This window comes from Oncorhynchus masou, chromosome 30, assembly GCF_036934945.1.
Source record: "Oncorhynchus masou masou isolate Uvic2021 chromosome 30, UVic_Omas_1.1, whole genome shotgun sequence".
NCBI classification, from domain to species: domain Eukaryota; kingdom Metazoa; phylum Chordata; class Actinopteri; order Salmoniformes; family Salmonidae; genus Oncorhynchus; species Oncorhynchus masou.
Window position 1 is genome coordinate 52,091,047 of NC_088241.1, and position 18,574 is coordinate 52,109,620.

Genomic DNA, 18,574 nt, shown 5'->3' on the forward strand with positions numbered 1-18,574 from the left:
ACGTTGACTTTGCTCCCGTTTGGCGGTTTTGGCGAGGTGTGGCTTGACACAGTGAATGACGTTTTTAAACGGCGGTGACCATGCTGACATTGATCCCCAAGCCACAACCCAACCCCTCCCCGTTTTTCAACTGGTCTTTCAGTACAGCGTCCATTTCCGTTCAATTGTACGTTCCAGAACGTAAAAATGTACTGAATGCAGCCTGGTTTAACTTTAAATGCGTGCTTATGTTCACATGTATCGACAAATGTTGTTTATGTTATGAATTAATCAACAACATTGTTCTACAAAACAAGGAGAGAAGGACAGCAGTGACCTCCTAGCCTTTTGATTGGACATCAACACCTTGACACCTCTCATAGGACTACAACACCCCCTGGACAGGGGGAATAGGTGTTATAGGATGTCTTCGCTACTGTCAGAACCAAACACTGACACACACCGAACACATGCACAGATGCCCACACACACACACTGACTAGATGATTCCCTGATTTTCAGGGGAGAAAGTATATTTAATTTCTTCCTGGTACGGGACCTCCTATATACCTGCTATATATCAAACATTTTTGTTTGCCATCATTGTAAATAATAAATTGTTCTTAACTGACTTGCCTAGTTAAATAAAAATCTCTGCCTTGGGCAAAGTATCGGTGTTCTCATCGAACCACATAGCATTTTTGGAGCGAAGGCTATAACGTTACCACCCGTTTTCAAGTACATTACTTCTCTTTTCATGCCTCTGACATGTGCTAATGATAAAAAAAAAGTGTTATAATAGCCTACAGTGTTCTTGACATGTTGCGTTAATTATTATGATAGGCTCATGTTTTTACCGGTATGGCGTAACCTCACTATTTATTTTGCCGGGACGCCTTACCGGACCGTACATCCTTTTACTTTGACCACGGTTGATTTTATTTATCCATGGGAAATTCTTTATTCTGGCACGAGCCCCTTCCCGTACCTACCCTACACTACGTAAGACTGAACGTGACTTTCCTATTTGCTGATATTTTTTCTGTCCTCATCATGCCCCGTTGCCAAACAAAAAAGCCACGTTGACGATCTGGACTGAAGTCGACTGCTGCTGTTTTTCCCAGAAAATAGATCTAAACGAGCGTTTTTCACTCTTCCGAAATATATAAATTAGATTACAGATGTCTTCGCCTCCGAAGGAAAAAATCGAGACCAAAGGAGGACATCTCCCGGCTGGTATTAAACCTTATGTTGCTTTTTACAGCACAAACATCGCTTTTGTTTTCATGGTTCAACCAACATTGTATCTCTGTATACGCATTAGGCCTATGTCAATAATGGTGTTGGGCAACGTTAGTTAGATACACACTACTCAAGGAGCTAGACTAACATTTGTGTGCTGTAGAACGACATCTGAAAGCTTACGAAATATTTTTTGTTGTTGTTGCCTGCCGCTAAGTCTGATTTCCCTAATAACGCATTACGCCTGTACATTGAGATCTAACATTGCACATGTTGCCAATGTTTTATTGCCGGTGCGCCATCAATCCTAGGCCTGTATCTTCTATTGTGGCCTAGTTAGTATAGTGGAAGCTACCGTATGAAGCCTGGGTGCCAGTCTGTTTGGTTGTCATTCCACTTATTGCTGTAGGTTTGACATGACAATTCCATAAGGAGTTGGCAAGAGAGCAGAAACAGACTGGCATCCAGGCTATGTAGCGGAAGTCTATGTGTGGGATCTGATAACAGTCCTAAGGAGTAGCCTACGTGGACATAGAAAGTAGGGCACATAGCCATAACTGACTAAAGATTACAAGTAGCTACTAGCTAATGTTGCTAGGACTGCCAGGTGGTGAAAAGACATGATCTTATTAGTAGGATATGCCTTGTCTTAAAATACTCTAAGGGTGTTTTCATACAATTTTTGTTAATTTAGTAGGGTTCGCTTAATTTCTTGTCCAATGTGAACGTTCCATACGGGGTCTGAGTTTGATTTGCTTGAAATCCTCAGTCCGGTTTTCCTTTTTTTTTTTTAGGGCAATGTGAACACAAAGCTCCCCATGTCCGTTTGTCATTATTCCAGCACCACACACTAGTCTACTGCAACACTGTTTCCCCTACCATAACCCCTCACATTGGTGTCACAATTGAAAGAAGATTTTGTGGGTTTGTAGAAACTAAACGTGTTCTGTTTTGGGATATTGATTAGCAATTGTCAAGGATGCACAGAAATGCCAAAATATGAGTTTTTAGGTTATTTGTTTACAGTATGTGATATATAGGCTAAGAGAGCTTCATAAGATGTTTATTGATTGTGGCGTTTGAATAGTGTGAAGACAACAGGGTACAAAAATAAATTGTAGCTCATTCAATTACAGCATTATTTAATCTGCAGTTATTCTTTTGCTATTTATTCTGTTACCAATAATATTGGCATGTTAATAGTATCTTCTGATTATGATGATTGGAATCTTTTAACTAAATGCAATTGCTTTGCTCCCAAAATGTAAGTAGGCATATAGCTTTCTGACCAGATGGATGACTTTTCCTGCACATTGTAAAAACCCAGAGTGCATTGAGTGAATGTTGGAAAAAGATCTTGGTTCCTTTCTAAACATAGCAATGTGAAGGCAAATAGGACTCAAACCACAAAATAGTTGGTTGGGAACTGGCAGAAGAGTTGAGTCCTCATTCAAGGCCAATGTGAAGAGAACAGAGTTCTTTAGTGTGTTTTTTTACCCCAGAGTTCACTTTAATGAGGACTGAGATCGGTTATTTTAAAGAGGATTATATGTGAATACCTTAAGTATTGTTTTTGACCAAGTCCACCTCTTCTGCAGGTGGGCCTGTAGCCTTTTAGGCTGATTATCTGACTGTCTGTGGTTAATTTTACGGCTTTGGCAAAGGGATTTATTTTTTTTGCGCCTCAGCCTTTTGTCCACACTACCCTAATGTAGCATTTCCCAAACTCGGTCCTGGGGAACTGCATATTTTGGTTGTTGCCCTAGCACCAGACAGCTGATAAAAATAATGAAAGTTTGATGATGAGTTGATTATTTGAATCAGCTGTGTTGTGCTAGGGCAACAAAAACAAAATGCGCAGCCTTTGGGGTCCCCAGGACCGAGTTTGGGAAACACTGCCTAATGTGTGTAGGTGTTAATGTATAACAGTGATAAAGATGTGTGTTGATGTGAATTCATTGTGTGTGACAGTGAAGGCAGGGGGGATGAGGATCGTGCAGAAGCACCAGGGAGCAGCTCCACCTGAGCCACCTCCTGTCAAGGACAAGGACGACGAGGAGTTTGTGGAGGAGCCTAGGTAACACACACACACAAAATAGTTTTAAAAAATGGAAAAGTGGAGCGTGTATGTATTCACTCCTTTTGCTATGAAGCCCCTAAATGAGACCTGGTGCAACCAATTACCTTCAAAGTCACATAATTTGTTAGATTGCACACAGGTGGACTTTAAGTGTCACATGATCTGTCACATGATCTCAGTATATACATACATACGTACGTACGTACATTCTCTGCCCTATGCCCACTCTCTAGCCATTATTATTATGTACATACATACATACGTACGTACTCTCTAGCCTTTATTATTATGTACATACATACATACGTACGTACTCTCTAGCCTTTATTATTATGTACATACATACATTCTCTGCCCTATGCCCACTCTCTAGCCATTATTATTATGTACATACATACATACGTACGTACTCTCTAGCCTTTATTATTATGTACATACATACATACGTACGTACATACATTCTCTGCCCTATGCCCACTCTAGCCATTATTATTATGTACATACATACGTACATACGTACCCACTCTCTAGCCATTATTATTATGTACATACATACGTACATATGTATGTATGTATGTATGTATGTTTGGTGTTTTTCATTAGTCCAACGTGTTAAAGAATTTGAGAGGAGCGTTGTTAAATTGTGTTGTGTTTATAGTGTCCGTTTTCACATCAAAGTGCACCACTTTTAATTTAAAGACTTTATTTATGCCCACTCTCTAGCCATTCTCTGCCCTATGCCCACTCTCTAGCCATTATTATTATGTATGTATGTACGTACGTACGTACGTACGTACGTTCTGAAAGGCCCCAGAGTCTGCAACACCACTAAGCAAGGAGCACCACCAAGCAAGTGGCACCATGAAGACCAAGGAGCTCTCCAAACAGGTCATGGACAAAATTGTGGAGAAGTACAGATCGGGGTTGGGTTCTAAAAAATATCTGAAATGTTGACCATCCCACAGAGCACCACTAAATCCGTTATTAACAAATGGCAAGAATATGGCACCACAACCAACCTGCCAAGAGAGGGCCGCCCACCAAAACTCACAGCCTTTGAAGGAGGGCATAATGGAGGCAGCAAAGAGACCAACGATAACCCTGAAAAATCTGCAAAGCTCCACAGCAGAGATTGGAGTATCGGTCCATAGGATCACTTTAAGCCGTACACTCTACAGAGCTGAGCTTTACGGAAGAGTGGCCAGAAAAAAGCCATTGCTTAAAGAAAGAAAATAAGCAAACACGTTTGGTGTTCGCCAAAGGGCATGTGGGAGATTCCCCAAACATATGGAAGAAGGCACTCTGGTCAGATAAGACTAAAATGTATATTTTTGGCCATCAAGGAAAACACTATGTCTGGTGCAAACCCAACACCTCATCACCCCGTGAACACCATCCTCACAGTGAAGCGTGGTGGCAGCAGCATGCTGTGGCAATGTTTTTCATTGGCAGGGACTGAGAAAATGGTCAGAATTGAAGGAATGATGGATGGCGCTAAGTATAGGGAAAGTTTTGAGGGAAACATGTTTGAGAGATTTGAGACTGGGACGGAGGTTCACCTTCCAGCAGGACAATGACCCTAAGAATACTGCTAAAGCAACACTTGAGTGGTTTAAGGGGAAACATTTAAATGTCTTGGAATGACCTCGTCAAAGCCCAGACCTCAATCAAATTGAATCTGTGATATGACTTAGATTGCTGTACACCCACAAAAAAATCTATTTTACTTCCAGGTTGTAAGGCAACAAATAGGAAACATGCCAAGGGGGTGAATACTTTCACAAGCCACTGTACCTGCACACATGCATACAGTTGAAGTCAGAAGTTTCCATACATCTTTAGCCAAATACATTTAAACTCGGTTTTTCACAATTCCTGACATTTAATCTCAGTGAAAATTCCCTGTTTTAGGTCAGTTAGGATCACCACTTTATTTTAAGAATGTGAAATGTCACAATAATAGTAGTGAATTGTTTTTTTTCATCATATTCCCAGTGGGTCAGAAGTTTACATACACTCAATTAGTATTTGGTAGCTTTGCCTTTAAACTGTTTAACTTGGGTCAAATATTTGGGGTAGTCTTTCACAAGCTTCCCACAATAAGTTAGGTGAATTTTGGCCCATTCCTCCTGACAGAGCTGGTGTAACTGAGTCAGGTTTGTAGGCGTCCCTGCTCACTCACGCTTTTTCAGTTCTACCCACAAATTGTCTATAGGATTGAGGTCAGGGCTTTGTGATGGCCACGCCAATACCTGGACTTTGTTTTCCTTAAGCCATTTTGCCGCAACCATGGAAGTATGCTTGGGGTCATTGTTCATTTGGAAGACCCCAATCGCGAACAAGCTCTAACTTCCTGACTGATGTCTTGAGATGTTGCTTCAATATATCCACATAATTTCCCTACCTCATGCCATTATTTTGTGAGGTGCACCAGTCCCTCCTGCAGCAAAACAACCCCACAACATGATGCTGCCACCCCCGTGCTTCACAGTTGAGATGGTGTTCTTAGACTTGCAAGCCTCCTCCTTTTTCCTCCAAACATAACGACAGTCTTTATGGCCAAACAGTTCTATTTTTGTTTCATCAGATTAGAGGACATTTCTCAAAGTACGGTCTTTGTCCCCATGTACAGTTGCAAACCGTAGTCTGGTTTTTTTTATGGCGGTTTTGGAGTAGTGGCTTCTTCCTTGCTGAGTGGCCTTTCAGGTTGTCAATATAGGACTCGTATATGTTTGAGGCTATACTTTGTTGGGAAAATGCGTGGTGCTTCATGCACCCCCACTAAGATCTGCTCTGGGTCTCGACTGTTGAGCAATGTCTGATTAGCCAGGTGAAATATTTACACCACACTGTGTGTGTGTGTTGCTTTTACCTCTGTTTGTACTCTCCAAAACCTGTTGAGCAACACGGTGAGAGTTTTGTATAAACGTTCAAACTGAGCTGTGGCTCTCGCTCCTCTCTTTGGCATGTCCTTAGGAGCAAGCAGGAATTGTGGCATGGACACAGGGAAAGTAAAGAGCGAAAGAGGTTTAAAATATTGGCTTTCCCTATGCCCCAGCCTGAAGAGTGAGGTTGCCATAACAGCTCCTGCCCTGGGTCCTCTAGAGAGATCAGAGGCAGCAGTGAAAGTGCCCGTGTGAAATGCAGTAGAAATCCTCTATGATGCGGTCATCTTGGTTCTTACCCTGGCTCTGGCTTTCCTTCAGTCGCTCATTTAAGAGCAAGGTTAGTGTGTGTGTGTGTGTCCTGCGTGCATGCCTGTGTCCACTTTGAGACCAGGTGGATGCTGTATAGCAGCCAGTGGAGCGAGGTCACCAAGGGAACGCCTGTCATATACAATTTAGACCTAGATGGAGAGATGGGAGGAAAGGGAGAGAAGTTTATAGCAAAGGCAACAGAGCATCGCCATAAGCACTTCCTGTACACAGCCTGAGGGGCGGGACCAACCCTAACTCTGAAGCTCTTTTTTTTTCATCTTGCGCTCTTGCTCTCCCCCACTCTATTTCTCTTCATCCCTCTCTCCCGCTAGCATTTCGCTACACCATCTGCTAAACACGTGTATATGACAAATAAAATTATTTCTCTTTATCCCCTCTCTTTCTCTCTCCCCCTATTTTTGTCTCTCTTTCCCCTCATCTTGTCTATCTGCACTCCAGATGACTGACTGACTGCGCCTCCATCCTCTAATCTCAGAGGAACTCGTTTTCTCACTGATTAAATTGCTCTCATACCAGTGTAGTTAGATTGTAATAACATGTTGACATTACTTGAAGATAACGTTTAGGCTACTTTAAGTGAAGTACTCCAATACAGGTATACTGCAGCGAAGTGGGCCTGTGTCTGTCAGTCATTAACGTCTTGACAAGGCCGCTGGTGTTGTACCAAGGACGCTAGCTACAATATGTAGGCTACCTTAGTTGTGTATGCTACGTTAAGTCTCTCTGCTGCCCTGCCCAAACCTCCAGAGGTAGAAGCTGAGGACAGCATTTCACCTCCGGTAATGGTTCTGCTGTTACATCAGACAGGACTCGTTTCTCATGTCAAGGTCCATTTCCATCTCGGGATCTCTCTCTCCCCTCCCCTCATCACCCCCCCCCCCCCTTTCCTCCCTCTCCCCTACTGTGTGAGTTGCAGTGTAGAACCAGTCCAGTATTAATGATAGTCATTTAGTAGGGTGGCAGGCAGATCCACAGCATCACAGTACTGTGAATGAGCTCACGGAGGTCTTTTTCTCTCGCCGTCTGTGCATGTTTGTTCAATTGGATCAAACAGAAGCACTTTCTGTTCCTGTCTTTTATAACCCTCTGTAAGAGAAACTCCAGAGTTGATGGTCAGTGTTTCTGACATCGACACGGGCATACATTCATCAGGCATTTCATCTCAACATAATGTGATCGTGTCTCGTCAAATAATTGACATTGAGGTAGGAGTCTGATGTGTTTAACCCCTCTTTCTGTCTCTAGCCCACCAAAGCCCACTGTGGTCGTGTCAGGAGTGGTTACAAAGGTAAGACCAAAGTGTGTGTGTGTGTGTGTGTGTGTGACCCACCCAGATGTCCTTGACAGGGTCAAATGGGGCAAGACGGCTCCTAACGTCGTGTTAGCACTGAACACAGATTGTTGGAGAGAGATACCAGATATCACCTCGGACTGGATTCTTTACCAACGCACACACACACTAAGCTTAGCCTACCCTGGCTTCTAGGATATTGCTATTTACCCCCACCCTTTCCACTCACACACCATGCTTACCCCCATCTAAGCTCACCCCTCTGGTGTCTCTACGAGCTCTCTCTCTACATCTAGGCTTGCCTTTTTATTCTCTATTTGTCTGTGCTGCCATACCTGCAGGCTGCGACAGCCTTAAAGAAAGCCTGACGAACCAGGGGGCAGCTGCAGAGATTATATTCTCCCACTGAGATGACCTGAGAGAGGGGTCCTACATCTCCCTGATCAAGGCTAGCCTTACTGCCTCAGATTTATATTTGTTGAGGTTTGGTAAACTAAACTAAGTTCCACTCATTTATATTGCATTCCTATGGAGAGAGAAAGAGATGTCCCTCTGTACATACTGTACATCTCTCTCCACCTCTCATTCCATCTCTCAAACACACAAATACATTTCTCTATAGCACACACATTCTCAATCTCTCCCTCACACTGATACACTCCCCATCCCTTCCTTTCTCTCTCTCTCCCTCACACTGATACACTCCCCTTCCTTTCTCTCTCTCTCCCTCACACTGATACACTCCCCATCCCTTCCATTCTCAATCTCTCCCTCACACTGATACACTCCCCATCCCTTCCTTTCTCTCTCTCTCCCTCACACTGATACACTCCCCATCCCTTCCTTTCTCTCTCTCCCTCACACTGATACACACCCCATCCCTCACACTGATACACTCCCCATCCCTTCCTTTTCTCTCTCTCTCCCTCACACTGATACACTCCCCATCCCTTCCATTCTCAATCTCTCCCTCACACTGATACACTCCCCATCCCTTCCTTTCTCTCTCTCTCCCTCACACTGATACACTCCCCTTCCTTTTCTCTCTCTCCCTCACACTGATACACTCCCCATCCCTTCCATTCTCAATCTCTCCCTCACACTGATACACTCCCCATCCCTTCCTTTCTCTCTCTCTCTCCCTCACACTGATACACTCCCCATCCCTTCCTTTCTCTCTCTCCCTCACACTGATACACGCCCCATCCCTCACACTGATACACTCCCCATCCCTTCCTTTCTCTCTCTCTCTCCCTCACACTGATACACTCCCCATCCCTTCCATTCTCAATCTCTCCCTCACACTGATACACTCCCCATCCCTTCCTTTCTCTCTCTCTCCCTCACACTGATACACTCCCCTTCCTTTCTCTCTCTCTCCCTCACACTGATACACTCCCCATCCCTTCCATTCTCAATCTCTCCCTCACACTGATACACTCCCCATCCCTTCCTTTCTCTCTCTCTCTCCCTCACACTGATACACTCCCCATCCCTTCCTTTCTCTCTCTCCCTCACACTGATACACACCCCATCCCTTCCTTTCTCTCTCTTCTATATTTATATACCTACCTCATGTACATTGCCATCCTAGTTTGATCTTATTCCACTGTGTGTGAGTGCTTGCGCTTGCATTCCCGTCCATATATCCAGAGGTTTATATAGATGATGTAACCTTCCATCTGGTCTCCCTACTGCACCATAATATCAATCCATGCATTTATTTATTTCTGTTTACATACAAACCAAAACAACATTGACTAATTTCCAGGAAAATACACCACATATATTTCCTTATAGAGATTAGGATGTATGCTAGTGACCTAGAGAACTGATACAGGAGTTTTATTGTCCCAGCTCCAGTGGACTGTATAAAGGGGTCTGAGTGGTGTCATGCCCAGATTCAGGCCTCCTTACCTGGATAATGATGTCTGCCACACCTCTGGCTCCCTTGATTGTAGGTCTTTCAGATCTATAGGAGTTATGGTCTTAAACTGAAACATTCACAAATATACATTGCACAACATTAGATCGCATGCATGCACAGACACACAGATATGATATATAAAAGTGTGTGGTGTGTGTGTGTATTCTCTATACTGCTGTGTTAGCATTTCCTAGAGATTTGAAGCTGGTGAGTCATTCACAGCCAGCACAACTCTCTTATCTATGAGATATTATGACTACACTACTGTTAGACACTACAGTACTCTTCTGGAACGCTACAAAATTCTCCTGGGGGAGAGCGGGAAAGAGATTGAGCGGGAGATTATGAAGAGGGGCAGTTTGTTTTATATGACTTATACTTTCATCCTCTGTCTGTCGGTTGACTCTGATCCTCACCCTATGGTATTAATGGACTTGTGTACTAACCCTTATTAGGGTCGTGCCTTCTCTTTTTATTGAACCTTTATTTAAACTATGCAAGTCAGTGAAGAACACATTCTTATTTACAATGACGGCCTACCCCGGCCAAACTCTAACCCCGGACGACACTGGGCCGATAGGGCGGTGCACAATCTGAGAGAGAAGACTGCCAATCAAGTTCTTTAGCCTTAACTATAGCACTACATGTGAAGCAATGCAATGGAGTGTAAGAAGTAAATGCGTTTGGTTTTGATGGGATGTGGCATCATGGTATCGAAGGGAGGATGTGTATTTGTGGGCTGGGTTCATGGAACTTCAGATCGAGGGTTTAGACCATGTGGTTAGACACTCCTGGGACACTCCTCCATTTGAATTCGATCACTTTTTTGACAGCAATCACTTTTTTGATTTAAACCACTTTCCATACTTCTGCCCATGTCAGAAGTGGTCAGAAAGCTCAAAGTTAACACGTTTTGCATACCCCACCTTACATGAGACATCCATGTCTTCATCGCTGGAAAAGGTTGAGTTTGATTATAATTTGAAAGTATACAAAGTTATTTTTACTATTTCCTACATTGTAGAATAATAGTGAAGACATCAAAACTATGAAATAACACATATGGAATCATGTAGTAACCAAAAAAGTGTTAAACAAATCAACATACAGTTGAAGTTGGAAGTTTACATACACCTTAGCCGGAAGCTATACTGTTACACTGGCAATACTAAAGTGCCTATAAGAACATCCAATAGTCAAAGGTATATGGAATACAAATGGGATAGAGAGAAATAGTCTTATAAATACTATATTAATTACAACCTAAGACCTCTTACCTTGGAATATTGAAGACTCATGTTAAAAGGAACCACCAGCTTTCATATGTTCTGAGCAAGGAACTTAAACGTTAGCTATCTTACATGGCACATATTGCACTTTAACTTTCTTCTCCAACACTTTGTTTTTGCATTATTTAAACCAAATTGAACATGTTTCATTTATTTATTTGAGGCTAAATAGATTTTTATTGATGTATTATATTAAGTTAAAATAAGTTTATTCAGTATTATTGTAATTGTCATTATTACAAATACATTTTAAAAATTGGCTGATTAATCGTTATTGGCTTTTTTTGGTCCTACAATAATCTGTATAGGCGTTGAAAAATCATAATTGGTCGACCTCTATTCTGTATACCCCCACCTTGTCACAACTGATTGACTCAAACGCATTAAGAAGGAAAGAAATTCCACAAATTAACTTTTAACAAGGCACACCTGTTAATTGAAATGCATTCCAGTTAACATGAAGCTGGTTGAGAGAATGCCAAGAGTGTGCTAAGCTGTCAAGGCAAAGGGTGGCTGTTTGAAGAATCTCAAATATAAAAAATATTTGTATAACACTTTTTTGGTTACTACATGATTCCATATGTGTTATTTCATAGTTTTGATGTATTCACTATTATTCTACAATGTAGAAAGTAGTACAAATAAAGAAACCCTTGAATGAGTAGGTGTCCTAAAACTTTTGAGCAGTTATGTGTGGGGGGGGGGGGGGGGTTAAACCTTTAACGTTATTTATCTAAAAATGGGTAAACTGATTTTTTTTTTTTTTAAAATTACATTTGTTTATGTTGTAGCTGAGATTGTGTTGTGCCTGCCATCGGTTGAGACACAACATGCTCTTAAATACAGGGTGGGTGTCATTTCAATCATAGAAATAGAATTTGTATAAATGACCTATTCCTTCGGACCACTGCAATTTAACTAGTACACCATTTGAAATTGAACTGAACTGTTTTCCTTCTAATTACTAACATAATGATGGCCACCGGTCTACTCGTTGCTGAATGTCAACTTTGAAGTAAATGTTAATGTCTATTCTATTATCTATATTTATATGATTTCAATAGGTTTCCTATGGAAGATTGACAGTATAATTTAAAACAGATATTCCCATTCAAGTCAGTGTTCTATGATGTGTGGACTTCCATCTTTGTGATACTTTTTGAACGTCGAAATTGAAATTATATTCCCACTTGAGTACGTTTATCAGCCGAAACATGACACCCACCCTGCATTCAAGAGCATGTTGAATCTCAAGCAATGGCGAGCACAACAACCTCATATGATGTAAAATAGGTTCTAAGCTACAACATTATTTTTTGATAATTTACCTATTTAAGGTTACATTTTTACTTTAAAAAAAATATATATATATATTAAATAGTTTGACAACCCTGTTTGTAAGCTTTTAAAATGATGTCAATCTCAGCCGTTGATCTTCTCCAGTGATGAAGACATGGATGTCTCATGGCATGGCGGGGAATGCAAAATGGGTCAACTTTCAGCACCTTTTATCTCTAAGGTCCAAAAGGTTACGTTCTGAGGACTTCTACAATGGGAAAATATGTATGGAAGGATTCGTTCAAATCAAAAGGGGTTCAGTCAAAAAGGGATTGAAATCAAATGGATTTACTCTCCTAGGTCTCTGTACTGGATTCTACTGTGTGTACACACACTCACACCCACAGCATCCCTGTGGTAATTAATCAGAGAGCCAGAATATTTAGAACAGACTGGGGTCAAACAGATCTGCACACCATGAGAGACTGCGCGTAGACATACAAGTGATAGACACCACACACAGGTGCTGCTGGCTGCTTGGAGGAGCACTAAGGCCAGTGTAATGTATTGAAGCTATAGGGCTCTGACTAAAAGGCCTGTAGTCTGAGGGCTGATCAGCTTGAGGAAAATATGTAGATATGTGTGTGTGTGAACACCTTTTGTACTGTAACACACCTGTGCTAAGTGGATGTGTGTGGTTGTGTTCTCAGGGTGATAAGGACTTCACCCCGGCGGCAGCCCAGGTAGCTCACCAGAAGCCCCAGCCATCTGTCACCAAGATGCCCCAGAACCAGCACCTCACCCAACAAATCCATCAGCCCCGCAAGTGAGGCTACCGCCAAGCTTACCTTCCCTCCGCTAACTCTGCTACAGTTGGCCCCACAAGGCGCCAGCAATCTTCCCAGACACAGCTCTACGGTCAGTTTTGTGTTTACCCCCTCCAATGGTTAAGTAAGGATTTGAGGAGGCGAAACTGATCCTAAATCTGTGACTAAGGGCAAGCCAATGCAACGCATCATCAATGAACCACATCAGCCAACCTATCACAGCAGCCTACCGACCAACACAACAACCACAAACCAATCAAAGAACTGGACAACCAATCAATTAAGCATGCAACCAATTACCATAAGTGCTCAGGTTATCAGGGAATCCCCTGTTAAGCATTCCATGTGATCCCACTCTCCTCCTACTTGGGTTATTATACTGAACAGAAATATATAAATGCAACAATTTCAAAAATGTACTGAGTTCATAACACTCAGCAAAAAAAGAAACGTCCTCGCACGGTCAAATGCGTTTATTTTCAGCAAACTTAACATGTGTAAATATTTGTCAGGACATAACAAGATTCAACAACTGAGACATAAACTGAACAAGTTCCACAGATGTGACTAACAGAAATGGAATAATGTGTCCCTGAACAAGGGGAGGTCAAAAGTAACAGTCAGTATCTGGTGTGGCCACCAGCTGCATTAAGTACTGCAGTGCACCTCCTCCTCATGGACTGCACCAGATTTGCCAGTTCTTGCTATGAGATGTTACCCCACTCTTTCACGAAGGCAACTGCAAGTTTCCAGACATTTCTGTGGGGGAATGGCCCTAGCCCTCACCCTCCGATCCAACAGGTCCCAGACGTGCTCAATGGGATTGAGATCCAGGCTCTTCACTGGCCATGGCTGTCTTGCAGGAAATCACGCACAGAACGAGCAGTATGGCTGGTGGCATTGTCATGTCAAGGTGAGCCTGCAGGAAGGGTACCACATGAGGGAGGAGGATGTCTTCCCTGTAGCGCACAGCATTGAGAATGCCTGCAATGACAACAAGCTCAGTCCGATGATGCTGTGACACACCGCCCCAGACCATGACAGACCCTCTACCTCCAAATCGAACCCTCTCCAGAGCATAGGCCTCGGTGTAACGCTCATTCCTTCGATGATAAACGCAAATCCGACCATCTCTGGTGAGACAAGACCGCGACTCGTCAGTGAGCACTTTTTGTCAGTCCTGTCTGTTCCAGCGACGGTGGGTTTGTGCTCATAGGCAACGTTGTTTCTGGTGAGGACCTGCCTTACAACAGGCCTATAAGACCTGTCAAGCCTCTCTCAGCCTATTGCGGACAGGCAGCACTGACGGAGGGATTGTGCATTCCTGGTGTAACTCTGGCAGTTGTTGTTGCCATCCTGTACCTGTCCCGCAGGTGTGATGTTCGGATGTACCGATCCTGCGCAGGTGTTGTTACACGTGGTCTGCCACTGCGAGGACGATCAGCTGTCCGTCCTGTCTCCCTGTAGCGCTGTCTTAGGCATCTCACAGTACGGACATTGCAATTTATTGCCCTGGACACATCTGCAGTCCTCATGCCTCCTTGCAGCATGCCTAAGGCACGTCCACGCAGATGAGCAGGGACCCTGGGCATCTTTTTTTTTGTGTGTGTTTTTCAGAGTCAGTAGAAAGGCCTCTTAGTGTCCTAAATGTTTATGTCTCTGACCTTAATTGCCTATGGTCTGTAAGCTGTTAGTGTCTTAGCGACCGTTCCACAGGTGCATGTTCATTAATTATGGCTCATTGAGCAAGCATGGTGAAACGGTGTTTAAACCCTTTACAAGGAAGATCTGTGAAGTTATTTGGATTTTTACGAATCCTCTTTGAAAGACAGGGTCCTGAAAAAAGGACTTCTTTTTTTGCTGAGTTTATATAATCATCAGTCAATGGAAATAAATAAATTAGGACCTAATCTATGGATTTCACATGACTGGGAAGGGGTTTAGCCATGGGTAGCCAGGCCCAGCCACTGGGGAGCCAGGCCCAGCCACTGGGGAGCCAGGCCCAGCCAATCTGAATGAGATTTTCCCACACACAGGCTTTATTACAGTCCAGAAATACTCCTCAGCTCCCCCCAGGCGAAGAAGCCGGGTGTGGAGGTCCTGGGCAGGAGTGGTTACACGTGGTCTGCGGTTGTGAGGACGGTTGGACAGATTGCCAAATTGTCTAAAACAACATTGAAGGCAGTTTATGGTATGAGAAATGAACATCCAATTCTCTGGCAACCGCTCTGGTGGATATTCCTGCAGTCAGCATGCCAATGTCACGCTCCCTAAAAACTAGAGACATCTGTGGCATTGTGTTGTGTGACAACTGCACATTTTAAAGTGGCCTTTTATTGTCCCCAGCACAAGGTGCACCTGTGTAATGATCAGGCTGTTTGATCAGCTTCTTGATATGCCACCCCTGTCTGGTGGATGCATTATCTTGGTAAAGGAGAAAAATGCTCACTAACAGGGGTGGAAACACAGTTTTGCACAAAATATGAGAGAAATAAGGTTTTTGTGCATATGGAACATTTCTGAGATTTTATTTTTTTAGCTAATGAATCATAGGACCAAAACTTTACATGTTGCGTTTGTATTTTTGTTCAGTGTAGTTCTAAGGGAAATGTCATAGACCATACACACAATCCTCCTTCATTTCAAGTGTGGTTATTGTCAACACCTCATTTCAGGGTTCCAGGGAAATACATTTAGGCAAGAAGGAGTAATTTCCTAAGTTTATTTAATAAAGTTTAAAATTATATATTTTTTATTTTACTCAGTTTGTTTCTTGAGTAAAGTCCTTAGTCAGTGAGTGGACTTAAGCAATAGGTGTGGTTGTCATGAATAAAGATTTAACTTTAAAATCATTGTTGTCTTCATTGTTACTGGATGTATTATGTAATATTCTGTAATGTCCATGAACAAATGCAACTGTTGTGTATTGAGCTCTGTGACCTGCATATCTCTTTTTCTAAACTCTACACATATGCTGCCTTCAGAAAGTATTCATACCCCTTAATTTATGCCACATTGGTGTGTTACAGCCTGAATTCAAAATGGATTAAATGGCTTTACACACTTTACTTCATAATTAAAACATGTCTTTAGAAATGTTTGCAAATTTATTGGAAATGAAATACAGATATCACATTTACTGTACATCAGTAGTCACACCCCTGAGTCAATACATGTTAAATTCAGATTTGGCAGCGACTACATCTGTGTCTTTCTGGGTAAATCTAAGCGCTTTGCACACCTGGATTGTACGATATTTGCACATTAGTCTTAAATGATTCAAGCTCAGTCATGTTGGTTATTGATCATTGCTAGACAGCCATTTTCATGTCTTGCCATAGATTTTCAAGCCTATTTGAAGTGAAAACTGTAACTAGGCCACTCAGGAACATTTAATGTCTTGGTTAACAACTCCAGTGTAAATTTGGTCTTGTGTTTTAGCTTCTTGTCCTGCTGAAAGGTGAATGTGTCCCAGTGACTAGAAAGCGTACTGAAGCAGGTTTCCTCTAGGATTTTTCCTGTGCGTAGCTTTATTCTGTTTCTTGTTTTCCCACCTAGTCCTTGCCGATGACCTGATGCAGCCACCACATGCTTGAAAATGTGATGCGTAGTGATGTATTGAATTTGCCCCAAATATAATGCTTTATATTCAGGACATAAAGTGAATTTTTCTGAGCCACAGGTTGCAGACAGGATGCAAACAGGATGCAAACAGGATGCAGACAGGATTTTTTTTACAGTTTTACTTTAGTGCCTCGATGCAGACAGGATGCAGACAGGATGCAAACAGGATGCAGACAGGATGCAGACAGGATGCAGACAGGATGCAAACAGGATGCAGACAGGATGCAGACAGGATGCAGACAGGATGCAGACAGGATGCAGACAGGTTGCAGACAGGTTGCAGACAGGATGCAAACAGGATGCAGACAGGATGCAGACAGGTTGCAGACAGGTTGCAGACAGGTTGCAGACAGGATGCAGACAGGTTGCAGACAGGATGCAGACAGGATGCAGACAGGATGCAGACAGGATGCAGACAGGATGCAGACAGGATGCAGACAGGATGCAGACAGGATGCAGACAGGATGCAAACAGGATGCAGACAGGATGCATGCTTTGGAATATGTATATTCTATACAGGCTTCCTTGTCACTCTGTCATTTAGGTTAGTATTGTGGAGTTACTATAATGTTGATCCATCCTCAGTTTTCTCGTATCACAGCCATTAAACTCTAACTGTTTTGAAGTCACTATTGGCCTCAAGGTGAAATCCCTGAATGGTTTCCTGCCTCTCCTGCAACCTAGGAAGGATGCCTGTATCTTTGTAGTGACTGGGTGTGTTGATACATCATCCAAAGTGTAATTAACTTCACCATGCTTTTTGTGTTTTTACCCATCTACCAATAGGTACCGTTCCTTGCGAGGCATTGGAAAACCTCCCTGGTCTTTGTGATTGAATCTGTTTGAAATTCACTGCTCGACTCAGGGACAGATAATTGTATGTGTGGCGTACAAATATGAGGTAGTCACGAAACACTATTATTGCACACAGTGAGTCCATGCAACTTATGTGACATGTTAAGCACATTTTTAGTTTTGAACTAATTTAGACTTGCAATAACAAGGGTTCATTAAAAAAAATGTTGGACATACACCAAAAGTATGTGGACACCTGCTCGTCGAACATCTCATTCCAAAATCATGGGCATTAATATGGAGTTGGTCACCCCCTTTTGCTGCTATAACATCCTCCACTCTTCTGGAAGGCTTTCCACTAGATGTTGGAACATTGCTGCGGGGACTTGCTTCCATTCAGCCACGATTGTTCGTGAGGTTGGCACTTATGTCGGGAGATTAAGGCCTGGCTCGCAGTCGGCGTTCTAATATATCCCAAAGGTGTTCGATAGTGGTGTGGAAGAATTTGACAATCTCGACAGTCCATTTCAGTATGGACCTGACTTATTGTACGGGGGCATTGTCATGCTGAAACAGGAAAGGGCCTTTCCCGAACTTGCCACAAACTTGGAAGCACAGAATCGTCTAGAATGTCATTGTATGCTGTAGCGTTAAGATTTCCCTTCACTGAAACTAAGGGTCCTAGCCCAAACCATTATTCCTCCTCCACCACACTTTACAGTGGGCACTATTCAGTGGGGCAGGTACTGTAGCGTTCTCCTGGCATCCACTAAACCCAGATTCATCTGTTGGACTGCCAGGTGGTGAAGGTTGATTCATCACTGCAGAGAACGCGTTTACCCCTGCTTTGGAGTCCAATGGCGGCGAACTTTACACCGACGCTTGGCATCGCTCATGGTGATCTTAGGCTTGTGTACGGCCACGGAAACCCATTTCATGAAGCTCCCAACAAACAATTATTGTGCTAACGTTGCTTCCAGAGGCAGTTTGGAACTCTGGTGTGAGTGTTGCAACCGAGGACAGA

General features: G+C 42.8%; 1 protein-coding gene across 1 annotated transcript; it reads left to right on the top strand.

Annotated features, from left to right (window-relative positions):
- The first annotated feature begins 938 nt into the window (after positions 1 to 938).
- Positions 939 to 15,980, top strand: LOC135522736 (death-associated protein 1 homolog). The gene is made up of 4 exons (XM_064949275.1): positions 939 to 1,215; positions 3,193 to 3,298; positions 7,765 to 7,807; positions 13,015 to 15,980. The coding sequence occupies exons 1-4, from the start codon at positions 1,161 to 1,163 to the stop codon at positions 13,132 to 13,134; spliced, it is 324 nt and encodes a 107-aa protein (XP_064805347.1). The 5' UTR covers positions 939 to 1,160; the 3' UTR covers positions 13,135 to 15,980.
- The last annotated feature ends 2,594 nt before the right edge of the window (positions 15,981 to 18,574 follow it).